Source organism: Cucurbita pepo, chromosome LG05 (genome assembly GCF_002806865.2).
Source record: "Cucurbita pepo subsp. pepo cultivar mu-cu-16 chromosome LG05, ASM280686v2, whole genome shotgun sequence".
Lineage (NCBI taxonomy): Eukaryota > Viridiplantae > Streptophyta > Magnoliopsida > Cucurbitales > Cucurbitaceae > Cucurbita > Cucurbita pepo.
The window spans coordinates 6,187,881-6,198,586 of record NC_036642.1 but is presented as its reverse complement, the minus strand read 5'-3'; the positions used below and the strand labels follow the sequence as shown (position 1 = coordinate 6,198,586).

The 10,706-nt window shown below is 35.4% G+C and overlaps 2 protein-coding genes across 2 annotated transcripts; one reads left to right on the top strand and one right to left on the bottom strand.

Annotated features, from left to right (window-relative positions):
• Window positions 1-551: 551 nt before the first annotated feature.
• On the top strand, window positions 552-2,866 carry LOC111794505. The gene is made up of 3 exons (XM_023676545.1): window positions 552-906; window positions 1,274-1,316; window positions 2,441-2,866. The coding sequence occupies exons 1-3, from the start codon at window positions 634-636 to the stop codon at window positions 2,593-2,595; spliced, it is 471 nt and encodes a 156-aa protein (XP_023532313.1). The 5' UTR covers window positions 552-633; the 3' UTR covers window positions 2,596-2,866.
• Window positions 2,867-3,961: 1,095 nt separating this feature from the next.
• Window positions 3,962-7,899, bottom strand: LOC111794436 (probable serine/threonine-protein kinase BSK3). The gene is made up of 10 exons (XM_023676451.1): window positions 7,422-7,899; window positions 7,090-7,295; window positions 6,829-6,964; window positions 6,471-6,604; window positions 6,294-6,399; window positions 6,062-6,147; window positions 5,412-5,600; window positions 5,033-5,194; window positions 4,659-4,772; window positions 3,962-4,393 (listed from the first exon to the last, which is right to left on the bottom strand). Exons 1-10 carry the CDS (start codon window positions 7,501-7,503, stop codon window positions 4,151-4,153), a joined length of 1,458 nt encoding a protein of 485 aa, XP_023532219.1. The 5' UTR covers window positions 7,504-7,899; the 3' UTR covers window positions 3,962-4,150.
• Between the last annotated feature and the right edge of the window lie 2,807 nt (window positions 7,900-10,706).

The following is a 10,706-nucleotide window of genomic DNA, read 5'->3' as shown; positions in this document are numbered from 1 at the left end:
TCGGTCATTAAAAAATTTTGAATTATTACATTTAACTTTTTTTAATTACACATTTTTTTATGAAGGCTAAAATTGAATTATTATGCACACATTTTCTCTCTTTATTTGGTTTATTTAGTTGAAATCTAGCGGTGAATTAAAAAAACTTAACCAAAAATAATCTATCTCTATAATTCTCAACATTCCGAGCAGGGTCGGCTCTATAAATGAAATGGACACGACCCATGAATAAAATTGTCGAGAATGGGGAATATAATTTCCGTCTCTAGCTTCGTTTAGCTAGTAGGAAGAAATCTCTATCTGCTCCCTCTTTATTTCTAACTCCGAGCAGGGTTAGCCCTATGGATGAAATCGTCGGGGACGATTAATATAATTTTCGTCGCTAGCTTCATCTAGCTAATAGAAAAAAAAATTCTCCCCGCGTCCTCTTCATTTATAACTACGAGTAGGGTCGGCCCTATTAATGAAAGGGATATATATATATATATATATTTTATTAATATTTTATATAATAGGGAGGGATTATAATTGTAAATATGTAAATTGAAAGGGTAGAAAAGCAATACACAAAAACTCCCCATTTTCACTTAGTACCGGAGAGGAGCAACCAAACCTAGAGAGAGAGAGACGCCAATGGCGGTCGCCAACAGAACTACGATCAGTCGAGCCCTAGATTTCTCCAGGCTAGCTTCGAGCTTTATCAGAAACTTCAGCACTTCTACGCTGTCAACCTCTTCTTCGGATCCCAGTGCCTCGGCTGCTGCGAGTAAAAACAAGCGGAGGAAGAAGAAGAAGAACCTGTTCGAAGTAATTCAGTTTTTACCCAATTGGGGGGTAGGATACCATGTCGCCAAGGGTCACTGGGATGAAATATCGTACCAGATCACCAAGATTAATCTGTATAAGGTCTGTCTCCATCTGGTTCTGTTTCTTGGATTTGGATGCTGGTTCGTTTGCGATTATTTTCCCTCTATAATCTTCGGAAATTTTGGAAAGGAACTATATACATTTTCTGCTGGTGGTTATCATTTCTTATGTGCATTTAATCAAATAGACGGATTGAGGGGTTTAAAAGGTTGTGATTCGGGTAAAAAATTAAGCGGGATTGTGTAGTTTCTTTAATCATTTGCTGAACTTCATAGAATTTTAGAGTTTGGAGGCGTTTGACATTTCCCTCTTAACTATTGATAATCAAACAGGAAGCTTAACAATCTGTTTACTTTCGGGACATTAGGATTCAGGGTTTAAGCTTTTCCTTTGACTTTCTCTACAGAATGGCACGCATGGCAAGGCTTGGGGCATCGCTCATAAAAATGGTTAGAGTTTCTATATCACTAAATTTAGTTCCTTAATCGTTGTTGGAATTTCATTTTTGTTTTTATCACGTTGCTGGGATTTTGTTCGAATATTTGTTTAGAAGAATGAGAATTCATACATACTTAGAATCTCTTACATGATCTTTGTGCCTAGGCTAAATTCTATAATTTGGGACGATGACATCAAGAGTTCATGCTTTATAGCTAATTTAGATGCGTGATTGGGAAAGATGAAAGTTAGAACGTTATGTTAGGAATCATGACTCTCCACAATGGTATGATATTGTCCACTTTGAGCATAAACTCTCATGGTTTTGCTTTGGGCTTCCTCAAAAGGCCTCATACCAAAGAAGATGTATTCCTTTACTTATAAACCTATGATCATTCTCTAAATTAGCCAATGTAGGACTCACTCCCAACAATCCTCACTAATCCTTCCCTCGAACAAAGTACACCATAAGCCTCTGAGGCTTATGGAGCTCTCGAACAGCCACACTTTAGTCACTTTTTTACTACACCTTCGAGGCTCACAATCTTTGTTCGATATTTGAGGATTTTATTGTTATGGCTAAGTTTAAGGCATGACTCTGATACTATGTTAGGAATCACGACTCTCCACAATGGTATGATATTGTCCATTTTGAGCATAAGCTCCCATGACTTTGCTTTGGGCTTCCCCGAAAGGCCTCATACCAATTGAGATTTATTCCTTTACTTATAAACCTATGATCATTCTCTAAATTAGCCAATGTGAGACTCACTCCCAACAATCCTCAACACGTTATAGTTCACTGTTTATTAATAGGATTATACTTCATGACAATTTAGTTACTTTGTTCTATTATAAATAGTCTGCAAGCATTCAAGTTTAGAGACATGAGGTCCTGAAAGGCTTAAGATGGAGTTTGGTTTAGCACGTTTGCCCTTTAGGCCTCTAGATTTGGTCCCTTTTGAAGTCTCTAACAAGGCGACTGTAGACTTAGCGATCGACATAGCCAACGATTATGTTACTTACAAATGAGGATTAAAATTTGGGTATCTACAAACTTGTATTTCTGTATGTTATTGTTGCTTTGTGCAAGTTATTTCCATCAACGATGGAGGTTGACAAAAATTGGTTCCAGGCGCGCCCATTGCAGAAGCTCCGAAGAAGATCAGTGGAGTTCACAAGCGCTGTTGGAAGTATATCCCAAGCTTGCCAAGATCATCAGAGAACGAACCAACCACAATGACGAATTTGGGAGAAAGCAACCCATCAGCTGAGGCTCAAACTTCATGAGACTGCAGAGAAATTTAAGCTGCTGATTCTTTTTGGCCTACCTTATTTCCAAGTTCACAGAGTTCTAATTCTCTCTATATTAGCAGTCCTTAAATGTAGTCAGGTTTCCTAACGTCATCATATGAGGAGCATTTTGAGCTTTTTGCTTGTTTCCGAGATAAAAGAAAGATCAATCATCCCGAACTGTGTAAGCTAGAACTCGTTTCCTATTCTCAGTTTCTACTGGATTTTTATGTTAAATAGGTTGAAGAATCTAGTTGGTATTTGTTAATCTTTGTTCTTCGTCCTGCTGTCAGACGAACATAAAAAAAGCTGTGAGACGAACATAGAAAAAATACTCGTGAACATGTCCTTTGGTTTAAAATTACTTTATGAAGTAGAAATTTATTAGAATATTGGATGAAAAGTTGATGTAACAGTAACTTAAAACGGTGCAGTCACTGATTAGGACTTTGGCCAAAATTAAGTCTAAAAAAAATAATGTTCCATCATGTCGGCTTCCGGTTCAATATTTTAATTTATTTTTACTCTAAAAGTAGTTTGAAATGTTTACGAGAAGTCAAAGATAAGAGGCGGTCTTCAATTACCATTCAAAACTGTAATTTTGTGAGAAAAACTTCGTTAATTTCATTCAAAACTGTAATTTTGTGAGAAAAACTTCATTTGATTAACGGAAAAGACCATGGAAAAGAAAGCTTTCTAATTTTTCTCATCTCTGAAATGTTTAACATATAATTGTTACCTGATTTTAGAAGTTACTAACATGTTAACTTTTATTTATTTATTTATTATAGTTTAAGAAGATTTAGGTCGAAGATTCAAACATAAGTCTTAAAATGTCTCAAAATCTAGTCGATTTTAGAAGTTACTAACATGGTAACTTTTATTTATTTATTTATTATAGTTTAAGAAGGTTTAGGTCGAAGATTCAAACATCAAGCCTTCAAACGCCTCAAAAACTATTCCGAGGATAAAAGAATATATATACAAGACAATTTTCCTCTCAAAACCCTTTTTTTAAGGTCTCTTGATTGTCAAATATTCTATAAAATTGTATATAGTATAGCGGGGTTTAACGATTGCAATTTTAGTATAAGTAGATCAATCGTGCAGTCTTTTTTTAGTTCGAAATGACGTGGAAATTCGACCTTATGATTTTTTGGTCGAATGCTAAGGTTGGCGATGTACAGTCTAACCATCCAAGTTCGAAACTGTTTTTCCTTAATATTTTAAAACTTTTTTTCTTCGTTCCAAACCAACCTTTAAAATGGTGGCAAAATCCGAATTTGGTTGCACTTAGACTTTATCATCTAATTCGACAACATTTTGCTTCGAACATAACGGATATAACAAGAGATTTGACATCTGGAGCAGAAGAGAATCACAGATAGCTTTGTTGGGCAAAGAAAATATAAATTTGCACCAACACCAACTCACAAGTTTAGTAATCAAACCCTTTCGGTGTTGCAGAAACTTAACAGTAAAGGCGAGAAGACATAAGAACAAATATAAGAATAATGTTAAATTAAAGAGAAATACCTATACATTTTCTTTTTTAAGTTCTTTCTTTTTTGGATTCCAGAGATGTCCCATCTCTCAAAGTTTCTTGTGCATCATTTTCCATTCCAAGGATGAACAGAGCTGCAGCTTGCAGATACAAGGCTGTTGGCCAATCTGGTGATACCACTTGAGCTTGCATAGCATCTCCTAATGCTTCCTGAGGCATATCACTCATCAAGTAACACAAGCTACGTCTCGCAAATACTGTTGGTGATACCATGGTTCCTCCATCTATGAACTGTAAACCCAAAACATATCAACGTCAAAAAACCGAGCACCAAAACATATCGATTCGGTCATTGCATATCGATAGAGCCAGTAAATATCAGTCTTCCAAACAATTTTAAACCAAATTCTACTGGCCTTTCACTTGTTCTTATGAGTGCATGAGCCCATGATTGAATTTGAGATCCTAATATAAGTTTTTACTGGCATTTATGTGAGGTTTTGGAGGATAAAAAAACGGTTTCAAAGTAACCCATCTTTGAAAATTAATCACGTACTTGCGTGTAGCAATCAATGGCAGTTACAAAGTCTTTGGCTCGAAATGCTGAGTCTCCACGCTTTTTAGAATTGAGTGTTTCCTGTATTTGGCTTGTCCACATTTGGAAAGAGAGCTGCAAGATAAATAAAGCAAATTCTCTGCGATGAGCAATGAAAAGTATAAAAGCTATTAAAAGGATTTTTCAGTTCTATAAATAAAGGAGGAATTATGCCACTAAAAATTAGCTAGCTGCATTTTACTGGCATGGACAAGAAAACGAAATAGCCTAATTTCACGTGTTCATTAGAATGATCAAAGAATTCCTAATGAACATAAAGTTGCCTCCATTATCTCTGATCTTAGAAATTTTAATTTATAGATGAATTTGCCAACCTCATTTGCAACTCCCTCATCATCTTTGTATCCAGCCTTCTCCAAAAGTTCATGTATTGCAGTAAGATCCGATCTTGAGCAAGCCTCCCCAAAAGGTGATAATGACATTTCCTTGGAGGAAGCATTCCCGTGGGAAATTCCCATAAGAACATGAGAAGGAACCTGACATAGACCAGTGGAAAGACAAAGAACTGTATAAATTTGGACGATTCTCTTTTTTCTGCATTATTGCCAACCGGCTGTATAGAATATTACTGGACTGTGGCCTATATTATGTTGCGTACAGTATCAAACATAGCATCTTTTACAGACTATGCTAACTAGCACGACTTTTATGGATAGTTAATATCAGGACATCTAATCAAACGGGTGGTTGTACCTCGGTTTCTTTCTGAAGAGCTGTGAGAGCAATTACAAGTGACTTGACATTTGGCCTCTCACGAAGTTCATATTGTAAACATCTTGAAGCCAACCTCACTAATTCAGTTCCATCGTCATTAGAGAAATGACCCTCTAAACATGAGTCCATCAGCATCAGAAAATTTTTTCCACGGATAAGATCCAGTGCCTGAGAGAAGTGAACTTGGTTAAAATTCAACATGAAGTTCCCTAATTCCAGAATGCAAAAGCTTAAATAATAACTAAAGATAGCCGAGTGCAATATGTTAGGAACCACGATTCTCCACAATGGTATGATATTGTCCACTTTGAGCATAAACTCTCATGGCTTTGCTTTTGGTTTCCCCAAAGAGCCTCACACCAATGGAGATTTATTCCTTAATTATAAACCCATGATCAACTCCTTGATTAGCCGACGTGGGACTCCTCTCCAAGAATCCTTAACATAATGTTCTTTAAAATGCTGGTAATTAGTCAGAGCCGCAGCCAAGTTATTGAGGCTAGATTTCCAGAATCACAAGTTTTTGTATAAGATAAAGTTCTGGAGTAAAATTCTTGGGTTGTATTTGAGGATAAAGTCAAACCAAACTTCCACATGCAGAGAAACCTCTAAAGGGAGAAACAATTTACATGGCTTGGGGGAATATGCTTCCCACTGAGTAGGTCAAGCAATAGAGTGCCAAAGCTGTACACAACACTTTCTGGCGATATTCTCCCTGTCAAATGGATATTATACAATTAGCATAATACCCAGAGTGATTAGGAAATGCACCTAAAAAGGTATATATATAGAGAGAATTTTACCGACAAATCTTTAAGAATGACTTGAACACACCATATCTAACCAGTAGATGTTCAATACCTGTTCTCATATATTCAGGAGGGGTGAAAGCCAGGTTGGTACTATAGCTCTTTCCATCTCTGCTGTTCTTCATAAGGCCAAAACATGAGAGCCTGGGATTGCCATCCTGTCGGGCATAGCTAATTACTAACAGCCCATGAAATATGTCCCAACACTTGAAAAGAACAAAATATGTACCTGATCGAAGAGAACTCTATAAGCATTAAGATCATGGTACAGGGCCCGTCCCTTGCTACTGCAGTACTCCAAAGCTTGTGCTAAATATAATGCCACTCGAAGCCTCATTGCCCATTTCATGGGCTGGGTTTCCCCTACAGACAATCAACCATAAAAGTATTCAAATTAACTAAAAGCGTGCACTTGCATGCTTGCTTTCCAACCACGAACAAAGATAGGATTATTTGTGTAGTTTACTTCGATGTATATAAAGTATAAAAGAGCAACCAAAAAGAAAAAGCGAAATCCATAACTTTCAGCATCATAAACACTCATTTAGCGTCAATGGAAGAGGGCAAAAGGCTAGACGAAAATTTACAGTGAAAAAGGTGTCTGGAGAGAGTTTCATTGGGCATGAACTCAGCCACTAGTAATCTCTCATTGCCCTCGCAGCAGCAGCCGATCAAATTCGCCAACCGCTGGTTCCTTAGCTGCCCCACGGCTCTAGCTTCATCCTGAAAAGCCAAAACACAACTAACAATCACCTTAAACGCTCCTCCTTAGACATTAATACGCACACTCAGACAGCTCAGTAACATTAAGGCAATGCATAATATCAAATCAGAGCAAAATCACGGACTAGGAATTGGCGAGAATCGGGCCAGGCCGACTTATTGAAGCGCTTCACAGCGATCACTCGGTCATCATCAAGCTTGCCTCTGTAAACAACATTGGGCGCTTTCTCACCATGCTCAGAAACAATGTTCTCCGAAGAAAATCCCGAAGTAGCAGCTCTTAGTTGATCAAAGCTGTACTCACAGAATCCAGGCAATGCATCATCATTCTCTGCATTCAAAAACACAAACAACAACACCCTAATTCCAACAACGACAACAAAAAAACAAAAAAAAAACAAAAAAAAAACAAAAAAAAACCTCCATCAACAAATGAAAACCACAAAGTAACACTCACCAGCACACGACAAGTCGTTGAGATTAGATTCGATCTGAGAAGGCCAAAAACAGAGGCCAAATCTGGAGCAACGAGCTCCCATTGCAACAAACCAAAAGTCAGATGGAGAAACCCCAACGAATGAAAGTTAAACCAAACCACGAACTCCTCAATCTTCCAATCCACAGCCACGCAACTTCCTCCCTAATCAATCACACAGATTTTGAAGAAAAAAAAGTGATGGCAAAAAAGGCGAGCAGCAGCAAGTAGGGAAGAAGTTGAAGTAGAGTTGCTTGGGGAATCGAGAAAGTAGAGATTAAGAAGAAGAAGGAAGAGGATTGAAGCGATTTTTTTGCTCCGATCCAAAGCCTGTGTTAGCTTCTTCACTTTCTTACAGCCTCATCATTCCGCTTCATCACACTGCTTTTTTAGTTTTCTCTTCTCTCTCACTCCACTCAATCTGTTTCTCTCTCTTGTTCTTCAGCTGCGAGTTGTTGGAGCCGCGTAAGATGCACCTCTAAGCGCCAAATTATAAATAATACGAAATGGGGAGTGGTGAAACCGTCGCAATCTTCATGTCCGCGCGTGGGGTAATGTTTTTTCTTTTTTTTTTCAATAATAATATATTAAATGTTATTAAAAAAATTTGTAAAAACTTATTTTAGAATATTATTATAATTTTTTTTAAAAAAATATGGATAATTTAACGCATTTTTTTAATAATTATTAAGTTAAGTTATACAAAATACCACATTTTTTAATTATTTACTTATACTTTTTTGAACTCTGAATATGTTATAAAATTGATGTGATTTTTTCAATTTATTATAGAAAATTAAATTAATTACAATTTATTTTTATAAAAAAAATATATTGTTAAAATAATTTACGTAATCCGTTGTTTTCATAGATTTAAAGTCAATGATTTATGGTAAATAATTATTTTGTACATTAAATATTAACCTAGTATTTAATTAAATAAATTTCAGGTACAACAAAACCATTTCGATTTTTTTTATTTTAAAAAAGTTATATTGGTATAATTTTAACATTATTTTTTCCCCTTTTTTAATCTAATTTTACTATTAATATTTACAGTGGTATTAAATTAAAAAAATTAATAAATAAATAAATGTGAGTCAAAAGTTGAATTTTGGGGTTTTAATTTATTTTGTCACGAAATTTCATGCTCTCTTTTTTTATTTTATTTTCCACTCGAGAAGTGTTTTGTTTTAATATTATAAAACTTTGCATAAATATCGATTGGGCTTTTTTATATTTGGCCGTCTAAATAAGTTAAATAAAAGGTATTTTTTTATATTAAGTTTTATTTTATATAGAGACTTGAATTAAAACGCTTAAAACTTAGTTATTTTTAAAAATATAATTAAATGAAAATTGTTAATATTTTGTTTTTAAAACATATTTAGATTTAGATGGTAACTGTTAATACTTTATTTCAAAAATATACTTTAAAACTTTTTTTTAAAAGTTTAAGAGTATTAATAATATTAAAAGTATTAAAACGCTACGAGGGTATTTTTCAAAAAAAAAAAAAAATTAATTTAAAGATATTAATTAAATTTTTAGTTTAGTTATATTTGAAATTTCAATGATATTTTATATTCAAGTTAAAAAATATTATCGAAACTCGGGCGTAAAATTTTGTTCCTTCCTATTATAAATTTTATTGAGAAAAAATAAATATATTTAACTAATTTCACTATGACAATCATCATTGAACCATACAATATTTGGCATGAACAAAAAATGTAGAATATTTAATAATTTAAACAAAGAAATTCCATGATTTAATTAATTTTAAATGCATTGGTCAATACTTTAGCATGTTGGCAAACATATCTCCAACTCATTTATTATTATATGTGTATTTATAATAAAAAAATAAAAATAAAAATATAAGAACCAAACTAGATTTAGTCCTGTCCAAACCCAACAGTAATCTCTCCATGTGTATAAAATAAAACCCATTCCCTACCAAAGAAAAACATCTGTAATTAATCATTATCCCAAAAAGAGACCCATCTTTGACTGATTATTGAAGCCTCGTGAACCACTCGGCCTCTTTACAATCAAAGTCCATCGCTGGCAGATATTGTCTTCTTCTAACTTTTCCTTTCGAGCTTCCCCTCAAAAATTTTAAAACACGTCTTCTAAGGAAAAGTTTCCACACTTTTATAAAAAATGTTTCGTTCTCCTTTCCAACCAATATGAGATATCACAATTCACCCCCTTTGGAACCCAACGTCCTTGCTGGCAAACTGCCTCGTGTTCACCTCCCTTCGAGACTTAGTCTCTTCGTTGGCACATCGTGCGGTTGGGCTCTAATACCATTTGTAACATACACAAAACCCTGAAGAGAAGCCTACAAGAGAAAGCTTAAAGAGAACATTTTCTGCTAGTGGTGAACTTGGACAGCTACATCTTTGTTTTTTTTTTTGCTATCAATGAGTGCAACACACACAAGGGGAGGGGGGGAAATGATGAAGCCCACATGGGAAAAATGGGTAAACAAAGCAAGCTACAACTTTAGAAGGCAAATTCACTCCCAGCATTAAACAAAACATTACTCTGCACAGGCCACAGCAGAAGAGAATGGGGATACTCTGCTTGCCCACTTACCAACATTATACAGAGCAAAAAGGCTTTGAATTCCTCAACTGGGGAACAGTGAGAGCTAAGATTAGCTACTTCTTGTTCTTCATCATCAATGTACCACGTTTTGTGTCTCCTTTTATTCAAAGCTGCAAAATTAGTCACCAAAGCAAAGGGTACACCCAATCAAGTGCAAATTCACAAATTAGAGAACACATGCATGGGTAGGTGTGGTGTGGCCTTCTTTTTTTTTCCTTTTTCTTGTTCATGATGCATTTTGGAGAAACCAACCAGGCTTTTCGGCTTCTGCATGTACCAAACGACAAAAGCAATGCAAGAATAGACATTTCAGAGAGAGAGGGGGACAGATCTTTTGATGTTTATGTCTACATATTCGGCTCCCCTTCATTGAGTTTATGAACCTGCAAACTCACTTACAGATGTAGGGGAAGCTGTTGGTTTCATTATCTCCTAAGCCATATTTGAGTTCAACAACACGTGAGAACGAAAATTCAAATGTGTTTGTATAGCCTAAGTTTACAAATCCACTGATAGCAGATATTGCCCTCTTTGGACTTTTCATTTTGAACTTCCCCTCAAGGTTTTTAAAGCACGTCTGCTAGGGAGAGATTTTCATACCTTTATAAGGAATGTTTCGTTCCCCTCTCCAACCGACGTAGGATATCACAG